General features: G+C 58.5%; 2 protein-coding genes across 3 annotated transcripts in view; both read left to right on the top strand.

Annotated features, from left to right (window-relative positions):
- Window positions 1–18,364, top strand: part of TPPP3 (tubulin polymerization promoting protein family member 3) — a 202,740-nt gene that overhangs the window by 127,160 nt on the left and 57,216 nt on the right. The window lies entirely within an intron of this gene.
- FHOD1 (formin homology 2 domain containing 1) lies at window positions 1,466–17,719 on the top strand. 2 transcript variants are annotated; one of them, XM_059481298.1, is made up of 24 exons: window positions 1,466–1,662; window positions 7,675–7,781; window positions 7,911–7,975; window positions 9,281–9,348; window positions 9,435–9,540; window positions 9,909–10,003; window positions 10,424–10,535; window positions 10,628–10,722; window positions 10,811–10,954; window positions 11,073–11,287; window positions 11,441–11,551; window positions 11,839–11,862; window positions 12,536–12,589; window positions 13,004–13,170; window positions 13,421–14,307; window positions 14,564–14,716; window positions 14,858–15,040; window positions 15,306–15,425; window positions 15,578–15,739; window positions 15,840–16,030; window positions 16,103–16,295; window positions 16,375–16,528; window positions 16,614–16,790; window positions 17,292–17,719. In XM_059481298.1, the coding sequence occupies exons 1-24, from the start codon at window positions 1,477–1,479 to the stop codon at window positions 17,372–17,374; spliced, it is 3,852 nt and encodes a 1,283-aa protein (XP_059337281.1). In that variant the 5' UTR covers window positions 1,466–1,476; the 3' UTR covers window positions 17,375–17,719. The 2 variants fall into 2 exon arrangements, with proteins under 2 accessions (XP_059337281.1, XP_059337282.1); XM_059481299.1 differs by lacking the exons at window positions 11,839–11,862; window positions 12,536–12,589.

The following is an 18,364-nucleotide window of genomic DNA, read 5'->3' as shown; positions in this document are numbered from 1 at the left end:
CAGTCCTCTCTGCAACTGTCCCGGTGCCACCTGCATGGCCCTGGTCCCCCGTGCCCCTGCTTTGTCTGAGTCTCCCCACCCCGGCTTAGTCCTCACGCACCCACCAAATTCCCCTCCCTCCTCCCAGCCGGCCCCTTCCCAGCTGAAACCATCCACCCCTGCCCCAGATGCTGCCTGAGCACCAGCCTGGGAATACCCATGGGGGGCCCCCAAAATTTCTGTCTCCCCTTTCCCTCCTCAGCCCCTGTCAGATATTCCTAAAATCTCCTGCTTGCTGATTAGGCCATCCACCACGCCTGGGAGGGGCCTCATCTCCCACCCCCCATTCCTGAGGCTCCCAGTCCAGGAGATTCACACTCCATGTCCTGGGTGGGCAGTGAGCTGTGCCCAAGCAGCCCAGAGAGGTGGGATGCTGGGCAGGGGGCAAGAAGGGACACTGGCAGAGTGCTCCATGGAGAGCCAGCTCTGAGCTGTGTCCCTGCAGGACAGGACACCTTAGCCAGAGTGAGACTTCTGGCATGGGCACTCTCAGGTGCTGAGTGCCAGCCTGAGCCCTCTGGCCAGGTAGGAATGGACCACAGGACACTCCCCTGAGAGCCTCGGGGGCATCACCTTCTCTCATCTCTCTGCCTGGGTACAAACGTGGTGCAAATGTTTGCCAGGAGAAGCCAATGGCTGCGGAACCTGGGGAATGCAGGCTGGAGGCAGGAGCAAGGGGAAAGCTCCCTGCCCACCACTCCATCACATCTGATCATTGTCATTGTCCAGGTAATCTGTCAAAAACAAAGTAAAATGGGTTTTACACAAGCTTTGCTTGGCAGTTTGAGCTCAGTATGCCCCACTTCCAGAGTGGCACCACAACACTCCTGGATCCAGGAAGCTCATCCTGTGCTGCTTCACCCCTGCCCCAGGACGGGGAGATGAAGCCCAGCTGCCCATCCGTGCTCCAGTTCACCTGGGGTGACCCGACCCACCTGGTCCCCTGGAGCAGCCTGGAGCCTCATGGGGCCCGGAGCACCCTGGATCATCCCAGTGGTGCCCCACAGGGCCTGGAGCACCCCTAACGCCAGAGCAACCTGGGGTCTGGAGATCTTGGATACCGGGGCCCTGACGGAGCCCCCCAGAGCCTGGAGCATCCATCCTGGACACCCCTGGTGCCAGAGCATTCCAGTGGAGCCCCCCAGAGCCTGGAGCATCCATCCTGGACACCCCTGGTGCCAGAGCGTTCCAGTGGAGCCCCCAGAGCCTGGAGCATCCATCCTGGAAACCTCTGGTGCCAGAGCGTTCCAGTGGAGCCCCCCAGAGCCCGGAGCATCCCGGTGCCCGGAGTATCCTCCCCGGATGGCCCGCGGGAGGGCGCGCCGAGCGCCGAGAGCCGAGCACGGAGCGGCCGCTCCCGGGACGGGGAGGGCGGAGGGGCCGGGCCGAGCCCGTGTCCGCCCCGGGTGCGCACGGGGCCGCGGCGGCGGCGGGGCCATGGCGCTGGTGGAGGCGGCGGAGGCGACGGTGCCATGCCGGGTGCAGTACCTGGAGGACGGGGATCCCTTCGCCTTCGGCAGCTTCCCGGAGCCCCGACGAGCCCCGGTTTACGCCGTGGAGGAGGCGCTGGCCCTGGGGGCGCAGCTGCCCGCGCTGCACCGCCTGGTCGGGGCCCCGCTGCCGGTGAGCGGGGGCGGGGACGGCGGGGAAGGCACCGTGCGGGGCTCGGGGTGGGGATGGCTGGCTAGGGGGGACCGGGGGGCGAGGGATCGGACGGGGTGTCCCCGGCAGCGCTGCCGGTGTGAGTCACGGCGGGTTTATGAGCTCCTGCGGGAGATGCCAGCCTCGGCCGGCCCCAATGAGTCGGCGGGAGGAAGAGGATGTGCTGCTCAGAGCATGCAGGAACCCTGGCAGGGGGAAGCAGGATGAGGGCAGGCGTCCATCCCCATGTGGTCGGGGCTGAGGCAGGCAGCGTGTTCCCCGCCGGCCTCGCACTTCCACGCCGGGAACCGGGAGCGGAGCGCACGGGCTCCGCCTGGGACCCTTCCCGTGCTGCTTCTCGCTGCGGCACCTGGAGCGTGGGGCGGTGATGGTGGGGGCGGAGAGCCGCCAGCCCCTCATCTCACCGCTCCGGCGGCAGCTTTGTCAGCGGAGAGCAGTACGGAAATGCACGCTGAGCAATTTCCTTCAGCTGGGAGGAAGGCAGGAGGCCGAATGTAAAGCGAGGCACCGTGTCTTGTTTGTGTGTCCTCGAGTCTGGCTCGGGCTGGGAAGTGGAGGAGACACGGGAGACAGGGCACCCTCCCTGCCTGTCTCCTGTGGACGTGATGCTCTCGGAGCATCCTTCTCAGGATGGGGACAGGCTTGTTTTCTTCCTCAAGAACGCGAGATCCAGCAGAGCCTGGCAATAACTGAGCATCTCGGTCTTTCAGCACCTCAGGAGTGCAGGGAAGGGAGGCAGGAACCCCGGCTGGCTGGGGAGAGCTGTGCTCAGAGCTAGAGTGGAGAGATGGAGCAGCAGGAAAGGGAAATTCAGCTCGCTGTGCCCGACACTGAGCTTGCTGGCCTTCCAGGGGAGAGGGGATCACTTTGAGACCTTTGCCTGCACCAAAAAAAACCCCTCCCGTTTATTCCCCTTTTCATTTTTCTTGGAGCAAAGAAGCAGCGTCTCATGTCGCCGTCATGGGATTTTTAGGCGGTGACTAAAGGGAGTTTGTTTGGGAACAAACAGCTTGGAGACATGACGAATGGAGCAAACTCAAATTTCATGCGTGTGCTGTGCTCCCTGGGCAGGAGCTGGGTGTAACGGGATCGCCAGCCCGGAGCGCTGCCATGGTGGCAGGGGCAGTGGCAGGGGGAGGGGACACTGGACACTGCGTTCCCGAGGGCGGCAGCGCTGCAAGGTCCTGTGCCCAGCAGAAGGGTGTTGATCCTGCGATTTCAGGCTCTGTTCTCTAGCTAATCCAAGCTCTGGATATTTTTTTTCCTGTAGTTTCCCTGTATCATCCCACAACCCTTGGTGAAATCGCAGGTGAACTGCCTGGATCCTGCTCTGGGTTTATAAACCAGATTTCTGGATTATATAGGTTATAAACCATGCTGCCTTTACCACACAGCGCTCTCTGAAGCAGCAAGGGCTGCAGAATGTCCCACCTGACAAGCTGGGATGCTGGCTGGGGTTTGCACGAGCAAATGTGCTCACTGGGAGCCTCCTGCACCGGGATTTACAGCCTGTGGAGTGAGGTCAGTCTCCCAAGGCACCCAACTCCGTTGAAATTCAGAGCTGGCACCCTTGGAGCCACGCAGATGTTGTTCCCCTGGCATGACCAGCCAAAGCCTCCCTTGGTGCCTTTTGTGCCAGGTAGCATTCAGCTCCGTTAGTCACCGCCCTAAAATTAGTAAATGAACACTCGGATTTTTCCCAAGGAACTGGCTGTAGAAAAGTTCAACTGGGAATGCCTGGTGCCAGGTTTGTCGTGCTGGGCAGCATGCCTGGACCTGCAGAGCACTGGAAGAGAGTGCAGCAGCCAGGAGGGAGCTGGGCTATGGTACCCTCGTAGTTGGAGGAAGATTGAGCTGCAGGCACCCAGGGGATGAGCTGCCATGGGAGAGCAGCTGAGCCCGGCTAAGCAGCTCCCTGTGCTGGGAACAGCTTAGAGATGATGAGCAAGAGGTTTCTGGTGCAAGCATCACTGCCTTGAATAGCCTGTCCTGCCCCCTGACACCCTTGGTGCTTCCTCTCCCTGAACAGGACCTGTCACTGATGACTTTTTCATGCTCTCCGGGAAGTGTGTTTGTGCTTGGAAATACCTTCCTGCTTTGTTTGCTGCTGCTGCATTGTTTGCCTCCAGGCTGATACTATCTTCTCTGCTTTCCAGCATTTTTTAGTACCCTTGGGTGATGCTTGGGCAGGGAGTGGCCATTCTCTGAACCTCTGCAGGCAGGTTTTGACAGGGCAGGTTTTTTTGGCTGTCCTTTAAGTCCCCAAATGCCCCTGAGGCTCCCTAGAGCACTATCTCACCTCTGAATCTGGGGATTTTTCCAAACAATTGCAAAACCCATCAGGCTAGAGCTTTGCATTCTCCTTCCTCCCCCGGAAATCTGGGAAGAGCAAACAGTTCGCTGGCCTCGGTGCCATAAACTTGCTGAGAGCTCTTGTACTCAATAGAGGTGCTGGTGGGGCAATCTCTGTGTGTGAAGTGAGCAATCCCCATCCCACAGCCCTGCTGCCCTCTGTTTCCTAACAAGCTGGAGGAGGGCTTTGGTGAGGGTCTGTGCCCCACTTCACCCCTGGATGGTAGGAAAGCAGTGAGGAGGGGTCAGCAGCAGCACTGAGTGTTGGTGCTCAGCAGCCCCCAGCACTCCCCAGCTCCCAACACCATCCCTGCATGGATGCCAGGAAGGGAGCTGCAGCCAGGCACTCATGCCATGGCTTTTCCAGGACACCAACTGCTGCCTGGCACTGGGCTCCTCCCACTGCCACAGGTCTGTTGGTAAACAGCAGGAGATCTGTTAATGAGCAATGAGCCCAGCTGGAGGAGCTTCCAGAGGGAAGCAAGCTGGCACTTCTGGGCCAGCTCTGGGTGACCTCTATAGATCCCTCCTGCCCCCATGACAAGGCAGTGGCAGTGTTCTCATCCACTTGCTGCCATCCATCATGCAGGAGTTGCCAAGCACCTGAGTGCCCTTGGCAAAGGACACCCCTCCTAACCCTGCAGCTAAACTGTGGTGAATGTGCTTGGCTGGGCTTGGGCTTGAGGTTAGGGTTGGGGTGAGTTCTGTGGCTGGTGTAACTCTATAAACCATCAGCCCCTGTGTGTTTTGGGAGGAAGAGCAGCAGCTGGTGATGCCAGTGCTTTCTGAACTGTCAGTGCCTTGTGTTTACCTGCTACTATATTTAAATAATATATTTTTCCTGAAGTTTCCCCACAGCCTTTCTAGAAGAGCTGCAGTGATGCTGAGAAATTGTGGTTACTGCAAAAAGAAAGTGTTAGAAAGGGGGTAAAAGTGGTAAAAGTGTTTCCTTTGCTGACAGATAAAGAGGATATTTGTTGCCTGGCCTTGGAGCGTGCGGGGATGCTGTGATAGGGGTGAGCAGGAAAATGTTATGCTGTGGTGGGGAGTGCGAGTTTGTGCATGGATGCTGCCTCCATATTGAAGGTGAGGAGGTTTCCATCACACACCCCCACTGAATCCTAGAATGATTTGGATTTGAAGGGACCTTAAAGGGATCATCTTGTTCCACTCCACTGCCATGGGCAGGAACACCTTCCATCAGACCTCTTGTTCCAAGTCCCGTCCAGCCTGGCCTCAAACACTTCCAGGGATGGGGCATTCAACACAGACAGAATCTTTTTCCCGGTTGTGGGTCCTTGTTCCACATCAGGGCTGGCACGAGCATCGTGTCCTCAGCAAGACCCCAGAGCCTCCCTGTGAATGGGTGAAGGCCATCCATCCTGCTGCAGGGTGGCTGGGACTCCCAGGAGCCACGGGCTGGATGTGTGAGCGTGGGACACTCTCCTCTCCCAGCTCTGCTTTGCCATCAATCCCCATTTCCCTCAAAGTCTGGCTCATTTTGTAATGGTTTACGAGGCAGGAGACAGATGAATCAGAGCCAGCCTGCACTGGGAGCTGTCAGTAACCTGTGACCCCAACTTGCTGTCCCCAGCACCATGACACTGAGACCTCAGCTTGATCCTACACCGTATAAACCCCCTGTCTGAATAACCCCTGGCCCTAGGGCAGCTGCTGCTCCCTGGTGTGGAAGTGCTGCCCAGGATTTTTGGCAGGGCTGCAGGAGCCTGGGATGGCCTCTCCCCATCCCCAGGGAGGCCCAGGGCTTGGAGCATCCCCAGTGGGAAACGTTGCCAAGCTCACACGGGAAATACACGGGGTCAGGTCCCAGGGGCTTGGCCTCCCCCCACAGCTGGGACGTGTCAGCAGCCCCAGAGGAGCTGGGGATGTTAACTCTGGCTTGCTGGGGCTGTGGCAGCCCAGAGAAGGCAAGGGCTTTGTACTGGGGTGATTTGCTCTTTCCTGACTTAGAGTGCCTGGGTGGATGCAGGGATGCCTGAGGGATGCCCAGGAGGCTGGCAGAGGTGCCAGTGGGGATGCAGGGGTGTCCAGGAGCATACAGAGATAGGGAGGATGCCCAGGAGTATGCAGGAATTGGCTGGGTGGATGCAGGGATGTCCAGGTCGATGCAGGGATGCAGGACAGCCTGTCCCAGGGGAGGAATTGAAGCATTCCCCAGTGAGCAAACCCTGTGTGGGGTCAGTGTGAGGGACTCACGCTGTGAAGGCAGAGCTGGCAGCCAGGAGTGCCTGCCCAGTGCCAGGTGCTGTGTTTATCAAGCCTGTGTTTGCTGCACATTGCCATGGCTGACTGGCATGGCCAGCAATGTCCAACCCAACAACAGTGCCCTGCCAAATTGCCCAGTTAATGACTTCAATTCATGTGTCATTTGACTTTACCCTATGGTATTAAAGTCACACCCACCGTGAATTCATATGTGTGAGCTTGTGCCCAATGCTGGGATTGGGCACAATCAATGCAAGGAGATGGGAATGTCATGGAAAGGAATCCCAGTGAGACACAGGAGCCATACCCAGTATTGCAGTGGGATCTCCAGGGCCACAGTGGGGAAAGGCATTGATGGGAAAGGCAGAGAAGCTGTGATTGTTCCCATCTGAGCTCCTCAGCCACAACACTGTGCTTGGAGCTTTTGCAATTTGGGGTTGAAATTGAGGTGGGGTTTTAGATGGCTGATGGATCCCCACTTCTCTCCCCTATTGCTGCTTGCTCTTGTTTGCACAAGAGCAACTTTAATAATGGGGTTTTATCCCCAGTCCTCAGTTCCTGCCCTGCAGATGTGTTCCTTGGAGATGGGTTGAGCAGGGAGAGGGTGGGGCAGGGGAGTTGCAAGTGCTTTAGGAACAGATCCAGATGTGCAGGGTGCTGGCACTGCCCTCCCTCTGCTTCTGCTCATGCCCTGAGGGTGAATTGCCATGTCCCAGAAGACCTGGCTGGGTGCTGTGGGGTGCTGCTGGCTCCAGGGTACCTCAAGGACTTTGTGGGTGCTGTGCACCATGGGTGCTGTGCATGGCTTTTCTGGGAAGGTGCCCCTTGCCCCAGCCTTGTCTCAGGGCTGTGCTTATCCAAATTCTGATGGAAGACGCCACGTGGCTCTGGGCTGAGTCAGAGGGTGTGTCAGCCAGGGCACATCCCAGGGATTTGCACTGCTTTGGGGGGTCCCTGCCTGGGCTGGGTGCCCAACAGTTCCCTCAGACCCAGTGGCTGCAGGCAGGGGCAGTTTGCCAGCCCTGGGAGGAGATGGATCCTGCCCCAGCTGAGCCCCTGCTGACTAAGGGGAGCCCCAGGGAGCCAATCAGCCTCTTGCCATGGTTCCCACCCAGGGATTGCCAAGGAGCTCAGTGCTGGCAGGACCGCCCTCACTCAGCCTTTTCCTGCCTGGGGCTCCATGTTTCTCCACAATCAGCACCAGGCTGAGGCAGAAGGTGCTGGGACATCTCCCTGCAGAGCCAGTGGCTGGGGACAGGTGGGACATGCCACCCTGCTTCAGGATGTGCCTGCCAACTGAGTTTGGTGTGAATGGGAGGATGACCTGGGAATGCTCTGGGAGCCTGTAGGGCTGGGGTGGGCATGGGCACTCAGCCTCACTGTCTGCATCCCCAGCTGGAGGACTGCACGCTGCAGATATCACCCTCTGGACACTACCTGGACCTTGACTTATCCCTGCTGGAACAGAAGGATGATCTGGAGGGTTTCTATGAGGAGGTCAGGTAGGGCACATGGGGTACTTGAACCCTGTGGTGACACAGGGACCCGCAGGTGTGTGTACACCATGGGCAAGGAGTCAGGGCTGGGGTGGTCCCTCTGCAGCACTCACAGCACATTTTCCCTCACCTCAGGAAGGGGCGCCGGCCGACGCTGATCCTGCGCACGCAGCTCTCCGTCCGAGTCCACGCCATCATCGGTGAGTCGGGGCTGCTCCCTCCTCCAGCCTGCTCCAGCAGCTCCACTGCCCGGCATGGGGGAGGTTTGGCCTCTGCAGTGAGTTCTTGCCAGGGTTTTTGTGATGGAAAGGGCTGCTTCCACCCCATAACCCCTCCCAGAGATCAGGGGATGTGGTCCCTGGGGGTACCCGCTGGGTTAATCCCCTCCATCCTCAGAGATCAGGACTTTGGCCTGTTGGGCTGGGAGCCCACCACCCACTGCAGTTATTCTGGGTCACTCAGGCAAGCTCTAAAAATAGCTGTGAAGACATAAACAAAGGGCTCTTGCGCAGCAGAAAGTGCTGCCATGGTTCAGGCAGCCTGCTCTGAGGTCCTGCAAAATATTCAGGAGTCTCAAGCCTTTTTTTTTGTCTTTGGCAGGAGGAAAACAAGCACTGAGCAGAGTGATGCCAGATGGGCATCAGCTGACTGTGCAGGGCTGCAGCTGAACCATGCAGGAAGGGGCAGGAAGCCCAGGGTCAGGGTCATGGTCGTGCTCTTTGCCAGCAGTTCCCAGGCTCTGTCTGAGCTCTGAGCTCTTCTGCTTCTCCTCCCAGCAGCTCTGCCTTCCCTCCCAGCTCTGACAAGCTGATAAGCAAGTGGAGGAGGCTGCCAGGACACTGTGTTTTACAGGGCATATCTGGAGGACTACTTGGACATCTTGTTTTTGGCTTGTTGCAGCTGTAAGCCTGACCCACATAAGTTGGGATGTGTGGCTAACTCAGTTTTTGCATGTGGGAAGTGCTGGCTCCCAATGGCCTTGGTGCCTTCCAGCTTCCCAATGCCCTGGCTGCTCCGTGCTGGCTCCTGCCGGCAGGCACACCCCCATAAGCACATAGTCTCCACCCCAGTGACAGTCCTGTCCCTGAGCAACCTGTGTCACACTACTGCCTTTCCTAGCCCCATCCTGTGTTTTTTTTCCAAGCCCTGGGGCTGCTGGGCACTCTGGAACCATGTTATGGCTGTGCCCAGGGAGGGATGGCTAAAAGTAGCTCAACCTCTAGCCTGTGTTCCTGTTTAGGTTCTGCAAAGGAAACCAGAGGGGATATTTGTGTCGTTGCTGGTCAGAAAAAGAGGGCACAAAAAAAAGGAAATAGGAAAGTGGAAGGGCTGAAATATGTAGTTGTGGTAGAGCAGCTGCTCCCAGCCACTGTGTCCCACAGCCAGGGCAGTGCTGGGGTGATGGCACAGAGATCAGGATCAGGATAAGTCAGGATGAGGGGCTTTCCCAGGAAGCCCCAGTTGAGCAGTGAGCCACTCACACCACATCTCTCCTTTCCTCCCAGAGAAGCTGTACAACTCACGGGGGCCCGAGCTGCGGAGGTCCCTCTTCTCCCTGAAGCAGCTCTTCCAGGTGAGGGGATGCTGGTGTGGTGGGGGACAGGGGCTCCCCCAGGGCTGGCTGCCACACTGCAGTAACACTTGGCCTTCTTCCCACAGGAGGACAAGGACCTGGTGCCAGAGTTTGTGAACCTGGAGGGGTTGACGTGCCTGATCAAAGTGGGGACAGAGGCTGACCAGAACTACCAGAATTACATCCTCCGGGGTTGGTATTTGGGCACCTCTGGAGCAGGTTCCCTAAAGAAGCTGTGGATGCCCCATCCCTGGAAGTGCTCAAGGCCAGGTTGGATGGGTCTTTTATGCAACCTGGTCTAATGGAAGGTGTCCCTGCCTGCGGCAGGGGAGTTGGAATGGGTCTTTAAGGTCGCTTCCAACCCAAAGCATTCCAGGATTCCGTGCTTGTCCCCAGGGAGGAAGGCTGGCACTCAGGGCGGGTGAGCCACAAAGTCTGCCAGGGCTGCTCTGCCTTCCCAGCAGCCAGACATTGCTCTTGCTGCAGTGATGCTGTGCAGGGATGGAAATTCCCAACCCCTGCCTGCTGCACCATCAGCCTGCCCACTCTCTGCCTTGCAGCCTTGAGCCAGATCATGCTCTTTGTGGATGGGATGCTGGGTGTCATCAACCACAACGAGACTGTCCAGTGGCTGTACACGCTCTCAGGATGCCCAGTGAGTGCCTGTTGCTCTTGGGGGGCTGCCTGTGCCCTCCACTGCATCCCCTTCCCTGCTTGTGGCTGTCCCCTTGAACCATCCCTCAGAGGATGTGCTTCACTCTCTGCCTCTGGGCTTGGTACCCTGGTACCTTTGCTTGTGTTGGGTCCTGCTCCCAACCTTCTCGAAGTCACCCAGGATCTGCAGACCTCCCTATCCTGATGTGACCACATTCCCAGGCACAGAGCTTGAGTAAGACACTCCTGCTCCAGGTCCCTTCCCAGTGCCTCTCAGCCATCAGCTCACAGCTGCAAGTCCCTGGCCCCACGGCAAAGCTCCCAGTCCTGGGGCATGGGCACAGCCACCCTACAGTGCCCCAGCAGCACGCTGGCAGGCCCCTGTCACTGCTGCTGTCCCAGCTGCCATCCCTTGTCCCAGTTTCGCCTGGTGGTGAAGATGGCCCTGAAGCTGCTCCTGGTGTTTGTGGAGTACACAGAGCCCAACGCCTTGCTGCTCATCCGCGCCGTCAATGCCGTGGACCAGGCCAGAGGTGAGCACAGCTCCAGCCTCCTGCGAGGTCCCTGCTGGGGGACAGTGTCCCCTCCCAGCCTGCATGTCACCTGTTCATGCCTCTTTTCCCAGGTGCCTGTCCGTGGTCCAACTTAATGGCCATCCTGGACCAGCGCAATGGGGCTGACACGGAGCTGCTGGTGTTCACCATGACACTGATCAACAAGGTCTGTGGGGGTGTCCCCGTGGTGCCACCCTGCTGGGGCTCAGTGTGGGTCACCCCAGTGCCAGCAGCATCCCTCTGATTCTGCCCAGACGCTAGCAGCCCTCCCAGACCAGGACACCTTCTATGATGTGACCGACTGCCTGGAGCAGCAGGGCATGGAGCAGGTGGTGCAGCAGTACCTGGGCAGCAAGGGCACCGACCTCGACTTGAAGCAGCAGTTCACAATCTACGAGGTGAGGGGGGCTCCAGAAGGATCTGGCCACGTGCCACCTGCCTCCAGCAGGGAGGCTGAGTGCATGGGGTGGCAGGGATGCTGCTGTGCCCGGTGCCATGCCCCTGGTCCCTCCACAGAGTGCTCTCAAGCTGGAGGATGATGTGGAAGAGCCGCCCTCAGGGGGACGCAAAGAGCGGAGGAGGACAGATGAGGGCCGGCGTGGGTGGCGATCCCAGGGCGGCTCCCAGGATCCCAGTGCCGATGCCCAGCCACTGCTGGGGTCTCCTGACACTCCAAAGGAGCCTCCAGCTGAGGACAACCCGCCTATCCCTGCACCAAGCAGCCCAGCAGAGTAAGTGCAGCTGGAGGTGGTCTGTGGTGGGGATGCTCCTGGGATGGTGAAGACACCGAGATGCCACATAAGCAGCACTTGGATCCATTGCTGGTGCCAGGGTGGAGAGCAGTCCTGTGGGACCTGCTCTCAGTCCCTGTCAACTCCTTCCAGACCCTGTCCCACCAGCATCTACAACAGCACATCCAGCGTGCGGCTGGCCCTGGCCTCCCCCCCGGCTGAGAAGGAGCAGCCCCCGGGCCCAGGAGAGCGCAGTGTCTACAAGTAAGGAGCCAGGGGGGGCTGGGGGCATGGAGGTGCCCAGGGCAGCAGGGTGGGCTCCCAGGAGCATGAGGTGTGTCCATCCCAGGGCACACTCTGCCTTTCCCCTTGGGAAAACAGTCTGGGAGGGAGCTGGAGAGATGTATGAGGGGGCAGCAGGTATCAAAGGGTCCAGCCAGGGGCTCCAAGGCATCCTTTGGGCATGCACAGCTCTGCTCCAGCTCCCCATTCTCCACTCTGCCCATGCTTGCCCTCTCCTCTGCCCACTCTTTCTGTCTTTCCTTTTGCAGGCTGCACCAAACTGCCCCTGTCTGGTAAGTGCCTGGCTCTGCACGTGCATGCTCCCTCCCAGCATGATCACAGAATCATAACATCCTGGAATAGTTCGGGTTGAAAGGGACCTTAAAAATCACCTAGTTCCAATGCTTCCACTAGATTGCTCAAAGCCTGATCTTACAGGGATGGGGCATCCACAGCTTCTCTGGGCAACCTATGCCAGTGTCTCACCACCCTTACAGGGAAGAATTTCCTCCTAATATCCAATTTAAACCTACTCTCTTTCAGCTTAATGTCCTATTAATTCTCCCTTGCCCTATCCTATGATGCACTGGGGGAGCAGTCACTTGCACTCACCTTGCTGCCCCCATCCCTTGCCTCTCCCCTTCAAGTCCTACCTGTGAGACCCCAAGCCCCTCCCTCATCACCCCACAGGATGTGGTACGCTCTGATCCCTGCTTTGGGGTGAGGTGTCCTTGCTGGGGGTGGCACAGGCTGCTCCAGGTGATGGACAATGTCCCATCTCTCCAGCACCCGAGGCCACGTGGTGCCTGGGCCAGAGGGGACTTGCCAGGGCTCTCCTGGCTCCCTGTGAACCCTGGGGCCATGGGGCAAGGGTTCCATGCTGGAGGGCTGCCAGGTGGGTGTGTGCAGGATGCATGAGCCCCAGGGGACTGCCAGCAGTGGGGGCTAACCCCTGTTTTCCCTCAGGCGGGAGGAGGCCCCCTCCTTGCATGAGGACAAGCCTATTTTGAAGAAGTTTGAGTGAGTAGAGGCATGCGTGTGTCTCCAGGCATGCGCTTCCTTGGAGTGGTACCCGGCTGGAGGTATCTGGGCTCTGGCCACACAGGGCATGAGGAGCAGGATCATGCCCTCAAGTCTCTGCCTTGGTGCCCTCCTGGGTTTTGCAGCTTTTGGATGAGGGTTGCAGTGAGCACCAGGTCTGTTGGGACCAGCTGGTGACAGCAGCACCCTGTTGTCACAGCCGTGGGGCCATCACCCCTCTCTGCAGGGCTCAGAGGAGGGTGAATCCTTGGTGTCCCTTATGTGGTGTGGCCAGCACAGGGGGTTTCTGTGCTGTGGGACTGGCTGTGCAGTGTGGCATGGCGTGGTTTGCTGGTTGTCCCTATTGTCCCCATCCCTGCTTTGCTTTTGGCCAACATCCACCCCATCTTGCAGAGCTCGCTTTTTGGAGAACCTGGCTGCAGCCCAGAAGGAGAAGATCTCTTCCATGGCCAAGGGACGGCTCGATGTCCTCAGTGATACTACACTGGAGCATCCTACTGCTCTTGCATGGGAAAAAGACCACGGCACCTCTGACCCCAGGGTGGAGCCACCCAGCATAAGTAGGTGCTGCCAGGGTGTGTGTTCCCAGCTCATCTGGGTCCCTGGGTGGGGATTAGTGGCCCCTCAGTCCCCATCCCATCCCTGCATCTGTGACACACAGAGCCCTGGAGGAGATGGTTGTACCTGCTTGCTCAAAATACTGGCATCTGAGCACACCTCACTGCAGAGCAGGACTCCAACTCTGCATTGAGCCAGCACTACCCGCCCCCTCCAAGCAGATTATTCCAGCTTCTTCCTCTCTCCCTGCAGGGTCTCATTTGCCTCGATCTGACATCACTGACTCCTGCAGCACCATCTCCTCTGACACCAAGTTTATGCTGGACATGCTCTATGCCAAGGGCTCCTCAGAGTCGGGGAGGGAGAAGGTGCTCCATGAAATGCCTTTATCCCCCCAGATCCAGGGTGAGGTGGAGATGGACACCAAGGGAAGCAGCAGCCAGGAGCAGGAGAGTGCCTGGCCCTGTGGCAGGGCTCCAGACAGGCCAGTAGCCAGCGCCCATGCCAAGCTGGTACGTGCCATGTCCAGCATAGATGATGAGACCCACACACAGAAGCTGGAGAACACTGGAATGATGCCCATCAAAAAGGACACAGAGCTGACATGGGAGCGCCTGGAGACCGTCCCTGTGCAGCTGAAGATCAAGGACATGGACTTCACTGACTTGGGGGATGAAGAAGATTTTGACATCCTGGACACGGGGCCAATGACCAACGGATCTTTCCTCCATCCTGGAATTGAAGCAATGAGTGCTGGAACATTCATGGCTCCCCCTCCACCTCCTGCCCTCCCTGGTTGCCCACCTCCTCCACCTCCTGCCCTCCCTGGTTGCCCACCTCCTCCACCTCCTGCCCTCCCTGGTTGCCCACCACCTCCACCACCTCCACCTCCTGCCATCCCTGGCTGCCCACCCCCACCAGGGCTGCCAGGTCCCTCAACAACAGATGGCCCCTCCGAGGCCAAGAAGAAGAGGACAGTGAAGCTCTTCTGGAAGGAGCTGAAGCAGCTGGATGGGACTGTGGGAAGTGGCAGGTTTGGCCAGGGGACACTTTGGGCATCCCTGCAGAATGTCGAGGTCAATACTGCGAAACTGGAGCATCTCTTTGAGTCACGGTCAAAGGAAGCGCCAACCTCAAAGGTACCAGTGGGCACCCATTGGCCGAGGGGCACTGAGGGGTGGGAGGAAGGCTGTGAGTTCCTGTGGGGATCCTGTTACCCCTACCCTATCTCAAGGATGGGCACCAGAAGCCTGGAGGCTCAGTGGGAATGATTATGAGCAGTGCACAGATTTGGTTTGGCTCACTGCCTGGTCTGTGTTTGGTTCCCTGTGTTCATAAGTTCATGAAGGTGAGCCCTTTGCCTGGCTGTCCCCACCCATCCTGCCCTCTTTGCAGAAAGCCATTGATGGGAAGAAGGTGGTGGTGGTGTTGGATCCCAAGAGGAGCAACGCCATCAACATTGGCCTCACTGTGTTGCCACCCGTCCATATAATCAAGACAGCCGTGCTCAACTTTGATGAGTTTGCAGTCAGTAAGGAAGGGATTGAGGTGAGCACAAGAGAAGCAGGCTCAGCTCCTCTGAGGTCCTCAGCAGGTCATTTCCCCAGGCTAGGAGGCATCCATGCCATAATGCCTGGGGTGACACATCCTACATATGGAGTCTGACATATCCCTCTCTCCCTGCTGCAGAAAATCCTAACCATGGTCCCAACTGAGGAGGAAAAACAGAAGATCCAGGAGGCCCAGTTGGCCAATCCTGATGTGCCTTTGGGCTCTGCAGAGCAGTTTCTGCTCTCCCTGTCTTCCATCAGTGACCTCACAGCCAGGCTCCAGCTCTGGGCCTTCAAGCTGGACTATGAGAGCCTGGAGCAGGTAGGGAGCCATGTACCCCATCTCCCCTCTGCCCTCCCACTGCTGACACCCCAGCACTGCTAAGCACTGAGCCAAGCATGTTTCTGGTGAGGACCAGTCATATACAAACATGGGAGGTGCCCCAGCATGGCTGGGGATGGGCTGCAGACCCCCAAGGCAAGCAAGGGCTTGGATTGATCAGGAGGTGGTTGTCCTCATGGGTGAATGCTGAAGCTCCCAAGGGAGAGGGTGGCCAAGGCATCTCACCTGCTTCTCCCTCACCCAGGAGATCGCAGAGCCGCTCTTTGATCTGAAGGTAGGCATGGAGCAGCTGGCCAGAAATCACACATTCAAGTGCATCTTGGCGACGCTGCTGGCGACGGGCAACTTCTTGAATGGTTCCCAGGTGAGGAGCAGGGTGAGGACCAGCCATGGTTTGTGGGGACCTAGAAGGGTCTGTGGGGAGCTGGGAGGTGCTGGTGGGGACCCAGTGGATCTGCAGACTGGAGGTCTGCTGGATTAGAGACGAGAGTCCCTGCTGAGTCCATTGGGTTTCAGAGCAGAGGCTTTGAGCTCGGCTACCTGGCGAAGGTCTCGGAAGTGAAGGACACAGTGCACCGGCAGTCCCTGCTCTACCATCTCTGCCAGATGGTGGTAGAGAAGTTCCCAGAAACCACTGACCTCTACTCAGAAATTGCCTCCATCACCCGCTCCGCCAAGGTGAGGCAAGGCAGGTGACACCCAGGCAGGGGGAGGCTGTGGGTCCTGTGGCTGCCCAGCTACACCAGCATGGCCAAGGAGTGACACCTCACTCTTCCAGATTGACTTTGAAGAGCTGGCCAACAGCCTGGTGCAGCTGGAACGGAGGTGCAGGGCCTCCTGGCACAACCTGAAGGTGATTGCCAAGCATGAGACCAAGCCAGTGCTGAAGACCAAGCTGACAGAGTTCCTCAAGGACAGCACCCAGCGCATCATCGTCCTGAAGGTGGTGCACAGGCGTGTCCTCAACAGGTTGGTGGCTTGGGGACACAGCAGGAACCTTGCAGTCCTGTTGGTGGCCCTCCGTGACTGATGTTCCCGTAGGTTTCACTCCTTCCTGCTGTACCTGGGCTACCCAGCGAGCGCGGTGCGGGATGTGAAGGTGACATCCATCTGCAAACTGCTGCAGGAGTTCGCCCTGGAGTACCGCACCTGCTGGGAGCGCGTGCTGCTGCAGCAGAAGAAACGCGCCGCCCACCGCGAGCGCAACAAAACGCGGGGCCGGCTCATCACCGAGGTACGGGGACACTCGCCTGGGTGCCACCAGGAGGTGATGCCCACCATGTCCCCAACACCAACTTCTCCTCCCATTGCAGACTGAGAAATTCTCTGGCATTGCCGAGGCCGTTCTGCCACCTGCCGTGGTGTCCAGCAGCCCCAGGGAGCAGATGGAAGCGGGTCACGAGTGCATGAAGATTGTGCTGACCTCCCCCACAGATATCCCTGCCCGCCGCAGCCGAGCCAGCCAGGGTAGGAGCAGGATGGCTGAGGAACTCAAGACATGCCCAGCTGGCTGGGAGCAACTGGTGCCAGCATCCTCATTGTCCCCATGCAGGAACAGGGCATGGCACCCCGACCCACGGCTCTCCAGCCCAGGAGGATGTTCCCAGTTCACCTGATGATGCTTCAGATGAAATCATGGACCAGCTGGTGAAATCGGTGACACACAATCCCAACCCCCGACCCTGCCCCAACAAGGAGCGCAGGAGGTCCCGAGGCAATAGGAAGTCTTGTAAGTCCCATCCCTGTGTCCTTATGCCCTGTTCCATCTCTGTTCCATGTTTTGTTCCTGTACACTGTCCCATCTCCATGTCCCTGTCCCATGTCCGTATCCCTGCTCAGATGCGTTTTCCCGGCTCTGTATCCCTGTCTCCTTACCCTTTCCCATCTCTTTGTCTCTATTGCCATGCCCTGTCCCATCTCTCTTCCCAGGCTCTGCCCAATCCCCATACTCCTTTTCATCTCTGTCCCCGTCACTGTCTTGCTCCATCTCCATGTCTCTGTGCTCTGTCCCCTGTCCTTTGTGTCCTTGTTCCCATGCCCTGTCTGGCTCCTTCCCCATGGGCCACCCATGACCTGCCATGCTGAGCCCACCAGACAGGATGTACCCTGAGACCAGTCCATGCCAGTGCACCCCATTACCCTGTCCCTGCCTGAGCAGGCCCCCATGTGTGGGGACTCTGGCAGCCAGTGCTGCTCGCGCTGGCAGTGCCACACTCTGCTCTTCCCGCAGTGCGGCGGACGCTGAAGAGCGGCCTCACCGAAGAGCTGGTGCAGGCCCTGGGCCTGGGGCGGGTGCCTGGCATGGAGATTTGAGGGGGCTCTGGCTGCTCCCCACTGCCAGCAACCCCAGGGCAGGACGTGGTGGCAGCTCCTGCGGTCCTAGGAAAGGCACGCTCTGCACCTTTGGCCTCGCCTCACTTTTCCCTGCTGGCCTCCAGCTCCCAGAGGCGCAGGGAGCAGAATGGCAGTGATGCCCCAGAGCTGCTCCATGGCGACCGGGATGGAGGACACTCAGCACTTGTGCTTGGAGGCTCGAGGTTCATCTTCTCAACAGTATTAGAGCGGTCAAGGGGCTGGACTCAGATGCCCTCTGGAACTGGGTCTGGCCCACAGCTGCTGTGGTAATAAAATGATCTGATATGCTGCCAGCATCCCTTATTTCTGTACCTGAGAGGCCAGAATGATGTGATACTCCCTCCCTGGCCAAGCCAGTATCCCTTCTCCTGCAAACCCAACCCTGCTGCCTGGGGCAAGCACTCAGACAGCCCTGTGGTTTGTAGGCGCCATTGTCCCTCTGGGAACAGCATGATCCCCTCTGTACCGGGACAGCTGGGGGACTTTTCCAGAAGGAGCAAGGACTGCTGCCACGCTCAAGGCTGCACGCTCAAGGACAGGAGCAGTGGCTTGAGCACAAGGCCAGAGCACAGTAAAATTGTCTCACACTTCACGTCTCCTTTACAAACCTCTCCTGGGGGGTTTAGCCAGACCCAGACCTGGGTCAGAGGCAGGGTGGTTGTTCCCCTCTAGGAGCAGGTCCAGGGCACAGCAGCCGTGTGTTCCCCAGCTGCAAGCCTCAGAAATACCAGTGCTCGGCAAAGACAGGCTGCCTGTTCCTGTAAATGCACCAAGGCCAGCATCTGCCTGTCCCCATGGGAGCCTGGGAGATGTTCCTGCCACCTCCTGTCCCAGTGTGGCTCATGCCATGCCAGACACAGGTTAAACCCCACAAGGGGTGCAATGCTCCTCACAGTGGGTACCATTTCTGAGGATCCCCCTCTGCCAGTGCTCTGGGCACTCTCACCT

The sequence above is a fragment of the Ammospiza nelsoni genome, chromosome 13 (assembly GCF_027579445.1).
Source record: "Ammospiza nelsoni isolate bAmmNel1 chromosome 13, bAmmNel1.pri, whole genome shotgun sequence".
In the NCBI taxonomy this organism is placed as follows: domain Eukaryota; kingdom Metazoa; phylum Chordata; class Aves; order Passeriformes; family Passerellidae; genus Ammospiza; species Ammospiza nelsoni.
Note: the sequence above shows the minus strand (reverse complement) of the source record. Positions and strands in the feature narration are given on the sequence as shown.